At 71.1% G+C, this 14,741-nt stretch overlaps 3 protein-coding genes across 5 annotated transcripts; all 3 read right to left on the bottom strand.

Moving 5' to 3' along the window:
- Window positions 1–537: 537 nt before the first annotated feature.
- On the bottom strand, window positions 538–4,846 carry AK1 (adenylate kinase 1). The gene is made up of 7 exons (XM_062590869.1): window positions 4,710–4,846; window positions 3,807–3,849; window positions 2,187–2,222; window positions 1,716–1,879; window positions 1,367–1,483; window positions 1,054–1,245; window positions 538–789 (listed from the first exon to the last, which is right to left on the bottom strand). Exons 2-7 carry the CDS (start codon window positions 3,814–3,816, stop codon window positions 724–726), a joined length of 585 nt encoding a protein of 194 aa, XP_062446853.1. The 5' UTR covers window positions 3,817–3,849; window positions 4,710–4,846; the 3' UTR covers window positions 538–723.
- A 676-nt stretch (window positions 4,847–5,522) lies between these two features.
- Window positions 5,523–10,265, bottom strand: ST6GALNAC6 (ST6 N-acetylgalactosaminide alpha-2,6-sialyltransferase 6). 2 transcript variants are annotated; one of them, XM_062591113.1, is made up of 7 exons: window positions 10,208–10,265; window positions 9,416–9,580; window positions 8,011–8,075; window positions 7,304–7,483; window positions 6,605–7,002; window positions 6,321–6,428; window positions 5,523–6,238 (listed from the first exon to the last, which is right to left on the bottom strand). In XM_062591113.1, exons 3-7 carry the CDS (start codon window positions 8,023–8,025, stop codon window positions 6,049–6,051), a joined length of 891 nt encoding a protein of 296 aa, XP_062447097.1. In that variant the 5' UTR covers window positions 8,026–8,075; window positions 9,416–9,580; window positions 10,208–10,265; the 3' UTR covers window positions 5,523–6,048. The 2 variants fall into 2 exon arrangements, with proteins under 2 accessions (XP_062447097.1, XP_062447096.1); XM_062591112.1 differs by lacking the exon at window positions 10,208–10,265 and adding an exon at window positions 10,027–10,139.
- Window positions 10,266–11,090: 825 nt separating this feature from the next.
- Window positions 11,091–14,287, bottom strand: ST6GALNAC4 (ST6 N-acetylgalactosaminide alpha-2,6-sialyltransferase 4). 2 transcript variants are annotated; one of them, XR_009960236.1, is made up of 7 exons: window positions 14,228–14,287; window positions 13,414–13,466; window positions 13,103–13,279; window positions 12,489–12,901; window positions 12,169–12,276; window positions 11,444–12,062; window positions 11,091–11,337 (listed from the first exon to the last, which is right to left on the bottom strand). XR_009960236.1 is itself a non-coding variant. In XM_062590806.1 (6 exons), exons 2-6 carry the CDS (start codon window positions 13,423–13,425, stop codon window positions 11,873–11,875), a joined length of 900 nt encoding a protein of 299 aa, XP_062446790.1. In that variant the 5' UTR covers window positions 13,426–13,466; window positions 14,228–14,287; the 3' UTR covers window positions 11,091–11,872. The 2 variants fall into 2 exon arrangements, 1 of the variants encoding a protein (XP_062446790.1); XM_062590806.1 differs by having other exon boundaries at window positions 11,091–12,062.
- Window positions 14,288–14,741: the final 454 nt, after the last annotated feature.

Genomic DNA, 14,741 nt, shown 5'->3' with positions numbered 1-14,741 from the left:
GCGGCACCCGGCGGCGTCAGCTTTTTCCTTGGGGATTTTCTTTTTTTTCCACCACCCGCCTCCAACCCGGATCGCTTCCTCCCTCGCCACCGTCTCGGCTTCGGCTGCCTCCCGCCCGGCGCTTCGCTCTTCGCCCGCAGGCGAGCGGGGCCGGGGCCGGCCGAGGTCACGGCTCTGCCGCCTCCTGCCCGCGCCGTAACCCGGCGGGCGGCAGCCCCGCGTCCGGGAAGACCCCCGGGCATCCGGGCAGAGCCCGCGGCCGAAACGCCCGCCGGGCTCCGCCGCCGCGGCTCCGGGCGGCCGCCGGCCGAGGCAGGTGCGCGCGGGGCTGGGGGCCGGGGCCCGGGCCGTCCCGCGGAGCGCGGTGTCCCGCCGCCGCCGCCCCGGCCGCGATGCCACCCGGCGGGATAAACAGCCCGTTTCCTGCCCTTAATCAGCCTCAGAGAGGGGTGTGCGGAGGGGAAGGGGGGGGGATAAAAAATGTCTGGAAAGAAAAACTCATTTCCTGCGGCAGAAGAAAAAAGATAAAGTCTGGGCTCATTAAAGTGAACTTTACTGGGGAGAGACGGGAAAGAGCCAAACACAATGTCCTTGAAATTTCCTCCGCGCGGCTCTGTCCACGAAAACAGGATAAAGCCTCTTCCGCTGTCTCTGCCGCCGAGCCGGAGCGCGTGCGGGCGGGGGGCGGCGGGCCGGGCCGGGGGGCAGCCGCCCCGCGGCCGCCTACAGCGCGTCCAGGTGGGAGCAGACCTGCTGGAAGACCTCGTCCACGGTGCCCTCGGCGTTGAGCTGCGCGAGCGGACGGGGGGACGCGGTCAGGCGGGGGGGGGGGCGGGAGCTGCCTGCTGAGGGGGTGGAGGCGGGGGGGGGCGTCGCTTTTTGGGGACAAAGTTTGGCTTACGGATGGGCTAGGGTACGGCTAAGGCTTCCCCCCCCCCCGCCCCAAGGAGGAGACATCTCCGGGGGGGACCAAGCACCCGCAGCGGCCAGGGACCCCCAAAGGAGGCAGGGAGCCCACGCCGTGGCGGGGACAGCTGGCAGATCAAAGATCACCTGGCGGACGATGCCCCTGCTCTTGTAGAAGGTGATGACGGGCTCCGTGGCCTTGTAGTACGTCTCGAGGCGCTTCTTGATGGTCTCCTCGTTGTCGTCCACCCGCCCGCTGGTCTCGCCCCGCTTCAGCAGCCGCTTGACCATCGTCTCCTTCCCTGCGTCCACGTAGAGCAGCAGCGTCGGGGGGCCGATCTGTGGGTGGAGGGGAGGCAGATGTCACCAGGGGCTGGGACACGGCCATGGGCATGGATGTCCCCCTCTGTGCGGGTCCGTGGTGGTGTCCCCACAAGCAGGGCCACCGCCAGCCCCTCACCTTCTTCTCGAACTCCTCTCCCTGCTTCACCTCGCGGGGGTAGCCGTCAATCAGGAAGCCCTTGGACACATCTGCTTTGGCCACCATGGCATCCCGCAGCATGTCCAGCACCGTGTCCTGGAAGCCGGGGGAGGACAAGATGTCATGGGGACAACGTGTCCCCACCCCATCACCCAGCATCCCCCAAGCCCTGCTGCTAACCCAGGGCTCTGGAGCGATGGGGACCAAGGCAACCCCAGGCCTCGTGCTGACCATCAGCAGCACCACCGGTGTTCCCACCGCTAGCGCCCATGGGCCTGCTTCTCCAGCTCGGGGTGTCCCAGCGGGCCCCTCCACCGCGCAGGCTCACCAGGGGCACCAGCTCGCCTTTCTCCATGATGGCTTTCAGCTTCTTGCCCCGCTCGGAGCCGGAGCTGACCTCGGCACGCAGCAGGTCTCCGGTGGAGAGGTGGGTGTACCCATACTTCTGCACGATCTTCTCGCACTGCGTCCCCTTTCCCGAGCCGGGGCCACCTGTAAGTCACAGCAGGGTGAAAGAGCTGGGATGGAGGCTGGAAAAGGCAGTGCAGATCCACAGGGAGCCTCCAGCACCCAGAGAGACAGGGTCCCCGAGCACTGGCACCCGGGGCATCCCCGGGGAGCCGGGCTGGGAGCACCCCAGGGTGTGTGCGGCTGCAGAAACCCCGGCAGTTTGTGCAGGTCCCAAATTTTCGAGCAGCCCTTGCACAGCGGGCTGCTCCCCGCGGTCCCGACCCCTCTGGCGGGAGGCCGGGGCTCTGCCGTCGGCCTCGCTCCCCGCACCGGCCGGCCGCCGACTTACCCACCACGAAGATGATTTTGTGATGCTTGAGTTTTTCTGGGGGGGGGAAGAAAACAGAAAAACCGGACTCAGTCAAGCAGAGGCTGAACTGCCCCCCCGGGCTGGGGGAGGCCCCAAGCCCCCCTTGCCCCCGTCACCTCGGCCGGCCTGAGCGGCCGAGTCGCCCAGGCAGGAGCACATTGCCCCCATGGCGCCCCGGCCCGCTGCCCCGGCCCGCGGCGGCCCTGCCGGCTCGGCCGTGCCGAGGTGGAATCCCGCTGGCTCCCCGGCGCCCCGGTGACGGTCGCCAGCAACGACTTCGGGCCCAAGGGTGCCGCGGGGCTGGGGGCTGGCAGGGCTTCCCGGGGCCACCCTGCCCGGCACAGTGGCACGCTCAGCACGCATGGTGCGGCACAAGCTGGCACGCTGCCCCCAGCACCTTCCTGACACCCGGATCGTCCCCAGAATTGGTCTGAGGGGCTGGGGCTGGGCACACGGATGGGAGATGGGGAGCACTAACAGCCTTGTCCCTGTGGGAGCATCCCAGTATCGGAGCATCCCTGCACCAGAGCATCTCCACACCAGAGCATCCCCTCATTGGAGCATCCCACTGCTGGAGTATCCCAGTACTGGAGCGTCCCACTACTGGAGCATCCCACCACTGGAGCACCCCACTGCCAGAGCATCCCAGCACTGGAGTATCTCAGTGCTGGAGTATCCCACCATGGAGCATCCCACCCCCAGAGCATCCCATCAATGGAGCATCCCACCATTGGAACATCCCACCACCGGAGCATCCCATCAATGGAGCATCCCACCCCCAGAGCCTCCCATCAACGGAGCATCCCACCACTGGAGCATCCCACCACCAGAGCCTCCCATCAATGGAGCATCCCACCACCGGAGCATCCCACCACCGGAGTCTCCCATCATTGGAGCATCCCACCATTGGAGCATCCCACCACCAGAGCATCCCATCGTTGGAGCATCCCACTGCTGACGCATCCCACCCCCAGAGCCTCCCATCAATGGAGCATCCCACCACCGGAGCATCCCATCAATGGAGCATCCCACCCCCAGAGCCTCCCATCAACGGAGCATCCCACCACCGGAGCATCCCACCACCGGAGCCTCCCATCATTGGAGCATCCCACCATTGGAGCATCCCACCACCAGAGCATCCCATCGTTGGAGCATCCCACTGCTGACGCATCCCACCCCCAGAGCCTCCCATCAATGGAACATCCCACCACCAGAGCCTCCCATGATTGGAGCATCCCACCGCTGAAGCCTCCCAGTGCCAAAGCACCCCCCTTCCAGAGCCTCCCAGTGCTGGAGGCTCCTAGCGCTGGAGCCTCTTGGCACCGGAGTGGCTCTTTCCCACCTGGCAGGGCGGCAGCGTGGGGGCAATGCCCGGCCGCTGCAAGGCTGAGGGAGGAGAGCTAAAAATAAGGCGGAGGCGCCCCAGCGCCGCTCTCCGCCGTCTCCCGGTTACAGCCTTCTGAAATTTCAGCTCCTCCGGCAGCCGGCGATCCCTGCGGCTGGGCCGGAGCCAAGCGGCTGGCCGGGGGACGCGGGGCGCCTGAGGGGCCGGAGGGACGCTGCGGGGGGGGGACCGCCGGCGGCGCGGGGCCCGCTCACCTGCCGACATGCTGCGGCGGTCCGGGCTCCGGAGAGCTGCAGGCTGCAAGGGAAAAGGGGCCGAGCGGCTCTACCGTGGCGCCGTGCCGCGGGCCGGCCGGCGTCCCCCGCACCCAGCCCTGCAGCACCCGCGCCGCGTCGCCCCGGCCTCCCCAAACCAGACCGACCGGCCGGCGCGGCGCGCGCCGGGCACGGCCTCCCCCGGCACGGCCTCCCCCCGGCACGGCCTCCCCCGGCACGGCCTCCCCCGGCACGGCCTCGGTGCCGCCGCGCCGCGGGGTCGCCTTCCAGGCTGCAAAGGGCAGGCGGCTAAGTTTGGCCGGGCGTAAATGTTGCCGAGGTGCTGTCCCCAGGTGCCCCCGGCGCGGGCGATGCTGAGGCGGGCAGGGTGCTCAGCGCCCTGCACGCCGCGCTGCGGACCCCCCGCGGGCCCGTTTGGCGTGGGACCCTCCCCCCCCACCCATGGGTGCTCCCAGCAAATCCAGCCCAGCTGGGTGCAGGAGCGAGTGGGTTTTGCCCCCTCCCCTGCCAATGGGGGAGGGAGGGAAACCGAGGCATGGATGCTCAAACGACCCCCAAGGTCACGGCCCCGGCGGTCCCGGTCCCCCCCCACCTCGCCGGCGGTGCACAGAGACGGCCCCGGCGGCGGCGGGCAGCCGGCCGGAGAAAACGCTTGCAGCGAGGGAGCAGCCGCTCGCTGCCGCCCGGGGCCGGGGGGACCCACCGGGAGGGGGCCGTGGTGGGGGGGGGGGGTCGCCCCGGAGCAGGGATGCAGGGATGCGGGAGCCGCGGCCGGAGCAGGCGCGGGGGGAGCCCTGGGGTGGCTGGAGGCGGTGGTGTTTTTTGGGGGGGGGGAATGGCGCCGCCGCGGCCCCCCGCCGCGCGCCCGGCCTGGCCACTGACCTGGGGGTGCCGGGCTGGAGCCGCGCTGGGGGGTCAGCGAGCGGCGGGTCGGGCTCGCCGCAGCCGGCCGTCCTGCCCGGCTGCCGTGACCGCTATATATATGGACGCATATATCTATATATACACAGACGGCGGAGCCGCACGGCGGCGCGGCCGCGCTGCATGCCGGGAGGGGGATCGCCGGGAGCCGCCGGGCGAGCGGGCCGCGCGGACGCCCGGCTGCACCGCGGCACCGGCGGCACCGGGCCGGGCGGCGGGGGCTTGGGGGGGGGGGAGGGACCCGAGCCGCCAGGGCCTGGGGGGCTCCGCCGCTGCCCCCCCCCATCACAGCCCTCCGAATGGCATTGCCCCCCCGGCCACCGCTGACGGCTGCCGGTTCCCCTCGGAGGGGCCCCACGGGCAGCCCGAACCCCAAATCGCGGCCCGGGGGGGGGGGGCAGTTAACCCTTGGGGGGCCGGAGGGATGCAGAGCCCCGGGACGGGGGATCCCCACTGCACAGGCACCCCATGACCCCCCCCCGCCCTCCGTGGCTCCGTTCCCCCCCCCCCCCAGGCAAAGCCGCCCAGAGCGGAGGCCACAGAGGCGACGCCGGGATGCCAGGGTGAGGGCCAGGCAGGGAAAGGTGCTGCAGCCGCTCGGGACCGGTAGGGCGGTGCTGAGACCCGCCAGTTTGGGGGCTCCCGCTGCCTCCCCGCTCGCGGGGCACCTCGCACCCTCCATCCCTGCAGCCCCCGACGGCGCCCATCCCCGGGGCATCGCCCCTCTCCCGGCCCCCCCGGCCCCACGCCGCAGCCCGGAGGCAGAGCCCGAGGTGACAGACCGTAGCAATATTTATTCCTGTACAAATCGCTTACAAAACGTGGGCGCCGTGCCGGCCCCCCGCAACTGGCCCTGGCGCTGGCGACCCCCCCGCTGCCGCCGGCTCCGTGGCTACCACGGGGAAACTGAGGCACGGAGCCACCCTCCGCCGGGCGGCTGCGGGGCCCCGCCGCCCCAGGGACACCCCCTAAGTTACTTCCCTGCTGCTGAGGAATTAATAATAATATAAAAAAATCTCCGACCCCCCCAGCCCGTGCCTGCTGGCACCCAGCCCTGGGCAGCGTGTGTGGGGGGGGGGGTCCGAGCCCCTTTGGGTGCAACCGCTTTGCATCCAGTGACACGGCGAGTCGAGTTTTTCTTAGGAAAAGGAAGAAAAAAAAATAAAAAGCAATAGGACCACGAGGGCCAGCAGGCGGGAAAAGAGAAAAACCCACCAAAACGTCCGTCATCCGGTGCAAAAAAAAGAAAAGAAAGAAAAGGCGGCTTTGGGCCGCGCGCCTGCCGCGGCGGGGGCCGCCGCTACGCCCAGGCCGGGTGCGAGAAGGTGATGTTGTAGAGGGCGGCCCAGGCGGCGAAGACCCGCTTCTCGGTGATGAAGCGGTGGTGGTTGCCGCGGCGGCTCCGCTCGTTGTGCAGGTACGTGGTGCACTCGTCGGGGCCCTTCGGCTCGTAGTAGTGGTACGGCAGGCGCCGGGGCCGGGGCCGCCCGCTGCGGGGGCGCCGAGCGCGGCGTGAGGGCGCCGGAGCCGGGGCCGGAGCCGGGGCCGGCGCCGGCGCCGCGCTGCCCTTACCTGCAGTAGTTGGGCGGCACCATGCCGTACACGTGGACGTTGTCGCAGAGCTCCACCGCGATCACCATGGTGAACCAGCCGGTGCTGAGCCACGACCGCGACTTCTCCCTGGCGCCCAGCGGGCAGAGGAACCGGGAAGGGGCAGCGGAGACGGAGCTACGTCACCGCGGACGCAGCGAGCCCCCCGGGGTCCCTCGCCCGCCCGAGGGGACCCCCCGCCCCCCGGGGAGCCGGCTCCACCGCGGGGACCCGCCGGCGAGGTCCGGAGAGCCCCTCCGAGGTACCTGTCCTTCCCCGTCTCTCCCCGGAACAAGTCGTCAAACTGCTTCATGCGCCCCGGGGAGACGACGTAGGCCGTCGTGTTGGGGAAGGACACGCTGAGGCGCTGGATGATCTTCAGCAGGCTCTTCTGCATCTTGGCCGGCGGCCCCCAGAAGATGAACACGGTCTCCGGGGTCTTGTTGACGAACTCCTGCGGCCTCTTCAGCACGCGGTAGACGCTGGAGTGAGCCACCACCCGGAAGCTGGTCTTGCTGCCCACGTCCGCCTCGTAGCCCGTGGTGGGGGCATCGTTCATGCGGATGGTGCACTCGGCCCGGTCGATCTCCGGGCCCAGGCGGCTGCCCAGGAGGTGGCTGGAGCTGGTGACGATGACGCACTGGTGGCAGTGGGAAGTCAGGGTCTGGGGGAGACGAGCGCCGTGAGCGCCGTCCGCAGCGCCGCGGGAATCTCCCGCGTCCCCGGGTCCCCCCCCCCCCCGGCGCTGCTCGACGCCTGCGTCCCAGCACGAGGACAAAAGCACTCGCTGTCCCAAAGCCAGGCTGTGCTCAGGGCACCGCCGCTGCCGCGGGGACGGGCAGGGGCGGCGCTGGGACGGGGTGGCACCACCTTCGCCCGCCGGGCCCCGCGGGCGCGGGACGCTTCGGCCGGAGGCAGCGCCGGCCGCCCCCGCCCGGCCCCCCGCCCGGGGCCCCGCCTCGCACCTTGTTCCCGCAGACGGGCAGGTACCCGGTTTGGACCCCCCATTTCTTGAGGTTGGGGGGCCGGCGGGCCCTGCCCCGCAGCGGGCCGTAGCGGAAGACCTCGTTCCCGCTGCTCGAGCTGTAGATGATCAGCAGCGTGACCAGGGCGAAGAGGGCCACGAGGACGGCGGCGCGCTGGCCCTGCGGGCGCGCGGGCAAGAGCGTCAGCAGCCGCGGGCCCCCCCGGCACTGACCCCCGGCACCGCCCCCCAGCACCCAGACCCGGCACCCAGACCCGCTCGCCCCGCTTTGCGGGAAGCCGATTTCACTGGAAATGGCGCTTTCGTCGCCAAAACCCGGCCGCTCCTGGCAGCCGGCCCGGCGCCGCCAACGCTCGGCAGCTCGAATCCTCCCTCCGCCCGCGCTCAGCAGATTTGGGATGTGAAAAAATAACACGGGACAGGGCCCCGGGGCGGCACCGGACGGCACGTTCCCCCCGCCGAGGGCAAAGCGGCCGCTCGCACCCGCGCTCCGGCCCTGCAGGCGCCTCCCGCGGGCCGAGGGTCTTTTTCCCGCGGCGCCGAGCCCGGAGCCCCGCGGCCCCGAGCGGTGCCACGGCCCCGAGCGGCCCTTCCCGGGCAGCGGGAGCCGGGGAGAGGCTTCGGCGCGGGCTCTGCCCGCGGGCGGGTGCTCGGGGGCTGCTCCCGCGCGCGCCCGGGGGCTCTCACCGTGCTGCCGCTCATGTCTCTGTGCCGAGCTCAGCGCGGAGCGATCGCCGGCGGAGCGCGAGCACCTGCAACGGCCGGCGGGACGGGGGTCACTCCGCGCGTCCCCGTCCGTCCGTCCCCCGCCCGGCCCCACGCCGCCCCCCTCTCCTCGCTCCCACGCGGACCGGGCTCGTCCAAATTTCCTCCCACTCGGCCTCACCCTCCTCCGCTGTTAATTAAAATTAGAGACGGGGACGGGCCGCCCTCGCGCCGCCGTGGCGCGACGAGCTGCCCGCGGGGCCCGGCTCGCCGGGAACGCCCGCGCTGGCTGCAAAATTGGATTAGCTCTCCGGCAGATCGGCTTATAAAATCGAGGGTTACAGGAGAGCGCTGCCGGGGCCCCGGGCGCGCCGTGGGGCGGCCGCGAGCCGCGCGGGGCCCCACTGCCGCGGGGCACGGAGGGAAGGTCAAGGCCGCGGCGGCGGAGCGGGGACGGGGCTGGACAGAGCAAGCGAAGCCGCCTCGCCGTGGGAGAAGCCCGGAGCCAGGCTGAGCTCCGGGGACGGCTTATCCCGTCGGCGGCGCAAGCAAAAGCCACTCAAACAAATACCCGATGCGGGAGGGAACGTGACGGGAGACCCCGCTGTTGCCTCCACCCCCTCTAAGTCGATTGGGCTCCCGAAGCAAAATCCCATTAAAACAAACGCGGAGGAGACGCCGACGGGCAGGACAGATCCCGGCGGAGGGCGCGCGACGCGGGCGCCTGCCAGCCGCATCCCGGTGCCCAGCGACCCGCGGGCACGGCTGAGACCTGCCCAGCTCAGCTCACACATTGGCTCAGATCCAGCCAGAAACCGGGAGGAAACCTCTTCTCCGCCGGCCGCCCGCGGGCACCCACGGGCGCTCGCCCGGCGGGGACGCAGGAGCCGTTGCCCCCCCCGGCTCTCCCCAGGCTCGCGGCAGGCAGCCCGACCCAATTTATTTTTTGAAGTCCGCTTTAGTGAGTCACTGCTCTTCCTCCGCTGTGAAACTCAGAGTAATTGGAAATTAAAAAGAAAAAAAAAAAAAGTGTGTGGGGGGCTCTGTACTAATTAACTGGGGAGGAGCCGGGATGGAAAATATCGCAGCAAGCTGGATTCAACTCTCCCACGTCTGGAGGGGATGGGGGACCCCGGAGCTATCTCAAAGCAGGTGCTGCTGGCCCGACAGATGCCAACCTGTCCTGGACAGCCCAAGCAACGGCTAATTTTTCTGGTGCTGAGGGGCTTCCCCATGGGCACCCATGGCAGCAGGTCCCTGCACCCGCGTTTCGCTCCATCCCCATCGCTCAGCAGCGTTCGGGCTATCGGCCGCCCCCGCGAACGCCGCCCGAGGAGCCAGCGGGCAGAGCCAGTCCCCGGCGCAGCGGGGACCCCGGGGGCCCTACCTGGGCGAGGGGTCTCATCTGCAGAGAGTGGCGAGCGGCGCGGTGGGCACCGTCTCCTCCTCCTCCTCATGCGTTGCGGGCGCTGCGTGGTGGTCCCAGGCCCCTGCTGTGGGTGGCACGGCCATCGCGGCTCCCCGGGGGTCACATCGCTGCTCCACCGGGGCCCTGCCGGGCCGAGAAGGCTGATCCAGACCGGGTCCCCGCTGCTGCAAACCCCCCCCCCGCCCCGCCGTGCGCCACTCTGCCGGCTCCCCCCCACCCGCCGCCCGCCCGCGCTCCCAGCAGCGCTCGCAGCTCGGCAAACCAGGACGGGCCTGGTGCAGCTGCCCCCTCCTTGCAAACCCTCCCGCACCGCTGTGTGCAAATCCCAGCCCCGGATGCAAATCCTCCCGCATCCTTGGAAGCGCACAGCCTCCCCCGCGCTCCCAGGATGCAAGGCCTCCCGCACCCCCGGCTGCAATCCTGCCCCAGACCCCCCCCCCCGGGGCGCGCAATTCCAGACCGAGCCGGGGCCCGGTGCAGCTCCCCCTTCCTGGGGGTGCAGCCCTGGGGCAGCAAATCCTCCCACCCCCCCCGCTACGCGCAAAGCCTTTCCTCCTCGGGACGCGCACCCGCCCGCATCCTCGGCCGCGGAAACCCTCCCGCGCAGCAGGGCGCAATCCTCCCGCTGCTCCGCGGCGCAGACCCCGGCAGCCGGGCGCAGCCCTGCCCCGGAGCGCGGCAAAGCCGCCCCGGCCCCGGCCCCGGCCCCGGCCCCGGCCCCGGCGCCGCCGCCGCCCCGCGCGCTCTCACCGCGGCCCCTCCGCGCCGCTCCGCACTGCGCCGCGCTGCCGGCCCGGCCGCCGCCGCCGCCGCGGGGTCCTAGCGCCGCCCGCGGCCCCGCCCGGGGCCGCGCACTGGGGAGGGGGAAGGGAGGGGGGAGGCTTTAGCGGAGGGAGAACGCGCGGTGCGAGGGGGGCCGCGGCGGCGAGGCCCCGCTCCCGCTCGGTGCGGGACGGCTCCGGGGTGCTCCGGTCCTCGGCGCTGCCGGGCGGATCATCCCCTCGGTGCACGGCGCCCGCAAAGGCGCTTCGAGCCCCTCCGGCGGAAAAGCAGCGCGCGGGAGCGGCGGCGGCTCGCTCAGCCCGGCGTGCGCCAAGGCCGCTGGCACAGCACCCTGCTGCCAGGGAGCAGCGGCTCGTTTTTCAGATGCCCGTGGCCCGTGCCTGGTTGTGCTGCTCCAAGGGCTCCATCATTGATTTCTTGGGGCGTGGGAGGCTCTGCTGCCGGCATTAACGGGAGCCTGCGTGCCCCATGTGCCCATCCAGAGGGCTTTTGGCTCCATTGCATTAAAGATCCCCTTTGCTGCCTGAGGCCCTGGCAGAGAGGTTTTTGCTCGCTTCCATCCACAGCGAGGGTTTTCTGGCAGCTCCCCAAGCAGCAGCTCTGCTCGGGGACCCAAATCGTCCTTCTCGTTCCCTTGACTTCGACAGGGGTCAGCTGAAGAGGGAGCAAGCAGAAATCTCCCTTTCCCTGCCGCTCGGCCGCCCGCATACCTCCTCGGGGACCTGCTTTCCTGCCCCAGCGGGAATTTCCTACGTCAGGGCACTGCCGGGCGGGAGGACCTTGGGGTGCGGGTGGGTGCCCAAGCCTTTGGGCACCCTGTCAGATGCCCCGTTTGCACAAACACACCCAGTGAGGAGTTAAAAATGCTTTTAATGAGCACATTTGCTTTGGTCTGAATCCAAGGGCACTTGTGACAAGGCAACACGGAGCTCCCTGGGCACACGCAGCCCCCAGCTTCTCTGGCTCGGGGGGTGCAGGGCTCCGTGCCCACGGCGGGAGCGGCTGCCGGGGAAGAGGGGGGAGGCAGAGGCGGTGCGGCGGTGCGGGACCCCCACGGGTCCCGTTCCCAGCTGCGCGGCCCCAGGATGGGCTGAAAGCTGGGCCAAGACAGGGAAATGCTGCCTCAAACGGGAAACGCCCCGTTCGCCCCCCCGCGGGAAGCTCCGCGAGCACCGAGTTTTGCTCACCGCTAGCAAAACGTACCAGTTTGAGGCCGTTGCAGGAGGGCAGGACGTGGGAGGCTCCGCTCACCCCGGCCCCACGGCTCCGCCACGTGCGGGGCACGGACCGCGCTGAAATTTCATCCCTGGAAGAGGCACCAGTTTGCGTCCCGGGAGGACGCCAACGTTTCCTGCCCTGCGTCACGCTGGAACCTAACTGTGTAAATGTTCAGTCCCGTATTAAACATTCATCCTGGCTTTAGAGGTGGAAAACCTCCGCAATCGCCTTGGGTCAGAGCCGGCGGCGGCGTGCAGCGCCGCTCCCAGCCCCTCCGAACCAGCCCCGCGGAGGCTGCGACCAAAATCCCCCACTGCAGGGGAGGGAAAAAGGCTTTAAAATGTGGCATCGGCAGAGCTGAGACAACGTCTTAGGAGAACAAGAGCAGGCGGGAAGCTGCGGCGGCGGCGGGCCCTAGCCGCCCGCCCAGGAGGGGTGCGTGAAGACGATGTTCCTCTTCCTGGCCCAGCGGGAGAAGACGGCTTTCTCAGTGATGAAGCGGTGCCCGGCGCGGGGGGCTCGCTCGTGGGCCAGGTAGGTTTTGCACTCGTCCAGTCGGCCCTTTTCGAAGTAGTGGTAAGGTACGCTGGAGCGGTTCTTCTCCCTGCCGGGTGCAGTGGGAGACTGAGCGGGGCGCCCAGCCGGGCCCCGCGCCTCCCAGCTGTGCCGTGGCGCCGGCCCCCCGGCCCGGCCCGGCCCCCCCTCCACACCTGCAGTAGGTATCGTTGACCATGCCGAAGACCACGATCCGCTCGCACAGCTCCATGGCCAGGATCATGGTGAACCAGCCCGTGCTCAGGAAGGAGCCGGATTTCATCCTGCAAAGCACGGTGACGGCGCTGGGGCATCTCCCAAGGCCCGTGGGGCAGCCCGGGACTGCGGTGACGGAGGAAGCGGGACAGCCCGAACCTCCATTTTAGCCCTTTTCCCCACTTGGAGAAAACCTGCGGGGCCAGCAGCGACGGCCCAAAGGCTGGAGAGATGCCCGCCGGGCGGCCCTGGGGCAGGGCAAGGAGCGGGGCCCGCGTACCTGTTCTTGCCGGTCTCGTTCTGGAAGACGTCGTCGCAGTAGGCCATCTTCTGCTCGGTGAGCGTGTAGATCTGCAGCCTGGGATACTTCTCCACCACCTTCAGCAGCGCCCGGTAGGTCGGGCCCGCCTTCTCCCGGCTCATCTTCTTCGCGGGCCCCCAGACGACGTAGATGGTCTCCTGGGACTGCTTGAAGAAGTAGGGCTGGTTCCTCAGGAGCAGCGGGACGCTGGTGTGCGACACCACCCGGACGGTGCTGCGCGCCCCCACGTCCTCCTCGTAGCCCGCGGTGGGCGCGTGGTTCATGCGCAGCACGCACTCCTCGCCGTCGATGGCCTTGCCCAGGCGCGAGCCCAGCATCTGCCCCGAGCTGGAGACGAGGGCGCAGCGGCGGCACGGCGCTCTGGCCAGCGGCTGCGGGCGAGACGGGCGGTGGGCCGGGGAGCCCCTCTGCGGCCCCTCTCCTCCCCCCAGCGGCGGTTCAACGCTTTTCCCTTCCCTCCGGCAACAGCGGGAGCTGCCGCAGCCTCCGGTTCACCCTTCTCCCAGGAGGGGAAACTGAGGCACGGTGCGGGGTGGGGATGGTCAGGGGCCGCGCTGCCCGTCCCCGCGCACCTCGCCGTCGGGGACGCGGCTGTAGCCGAGGAAGGCGAGCGCGCGGGGCGCCGCGTGCGGGGGGCTCGCCAGCCCGCCGGCGGGCAGGCAGCACATCCGCAGGCAGGCGCGGGAGCAGAGCAGGACGTAGAGCACGGAGACGGCGGCCAGGGACGCCAGGCTGAGGGAGAGCTGGACCTGCGAGGAGAGGTGGCCGGGGTCGTCCCGGTGGCGGGGGGGTCCGGCGGCGGGTAGCAGCCTCGCGCCGGCGGGCCAGGCAGACCCCCCCTCCCCCCCCCCCCAACCCCAGCCGGAGGAAGGAGAGCACTCACCAGCGTCCTCATCCTTCGGGGCGCGGGTTATCCGGAGCGTCCGGGCTCGCGGCCTGCGTGCAGAGCGGGATCGGCCGGCCGCGCCGAATTGCAGGAAAACCCCCGCACCCAGGGAAATCCGGCCTGGCTGGGACATACCCCCCTCCCCCAGGGTTCCCCCGCGCCTGGGACCCGCTTGGGCTCAGGATCCCCATTCCCAAGACCCCCCCATGCCTGAGCAACCCTCCATGGCCTCCCCATTCCTGGGCTCCCCCCCATGCCTGGGACCCCCACTGTACCGGGGACCACCCTAGGCTTGGGAACCTCCCCCTTGCCTGGGACTCCCCATTCCTGGGACCCCCCCCCTCCACATCTGGGGCTCCTCGAGACTTCCCCGGCCTTGATCCCCCCCCCCCCCAGTGCTCAGTTCCCCCCTACCTCCGGGACCCCCTGAAATCCCCTGTGCCCGGGACCCCCCCATGCCTGGGACCTCCCGGGACTCCCCCCCCCGTGTCCAGGACCCCCGTATCCGAGACCCCCCGTGCATGAGCAACCCCCCATGGCCTCCCATTCCTGGAACCCCCGTGCCCAGGACCCCTCGGGACCCCCCCGGCCCCCCGTGCCCGAGCAACCCCCCACGGCCTCCCCATTCCCAGGACCTTCCCCCGCGCCCGGGACCCCCCCCGCAAGCCCCCGTGCCCGGTTTCCCCGCCGCGGAAGGCAGCCCGCTCGCCGCGCCGGGCCGCGCCGGGCCAGGCCGGACTCCAGCGGTGGGGCCGGCCCGGAGCGGGGGCAGCAGCCGGGCGCCGTTTCCGCGCTGCCCGGCGCCACTTACCGCCCCGGCGGCGGCGGCGGCGAGCGCAGAGCCGCCGCTGCCCGGGCCCCGCGGCCGCCGGGCCCCGCATCGCGCCGCCGGGGCGGGGCTGGGGGCGGGGCTGGGGGCGGGGCTGGGGGCGGGGCTGAGCCGGCCCCGCCCCGCCGCGGCCACGTGCCCCGGGGACGGAGCCCCGGGACCCCCCGGCACCCCCCAGCACCCCCCGGAGCCCCCCGGAGCCCGCCCGCTGCGCAGGGCCGGGCCGCGTCCCCGGAGCAGGCGCCTCCGGCCCCCGCGGCGCGTTGGACGTTTCCCCTCGCTGCGGCCGGGGAAACACCGGGCGCAGCCTCGAGGCCGGTGCCCACCCTGCGCCCGGCCGCCGCCCGCGGAAGGCAGAGCGGAGGTGGCGGCAGGGCCGGGCTCCTCCTGCGCGGGCACGGGAGAGGCGCGCGGCGAGCGGCGCCGGGCGCCGAGCTCTCGGCGGGCGGTTTCGGCTTCCCGCCGGGCGAGCGGGCTCATCGCTTCCTTCCGCCGG

Source organism: Rhea pennata, chromosome 18 (genome assembly GCF_028389875.1).
Source record: "Rhea pennata isolate bPtePen1 chromosome 18, bPtePen1.pri, whole genome shotgun sequence".
Taxonomy (NCBI): domain Eukaryota; kingdom Metazoa; phylum Chordata; class Aves; order Rheiformes; family Rheidae; genus Rhea; species Rhea pennata.
This window is presented reverse-complemented; position numbering and strand designations above follow the sequence as displayed.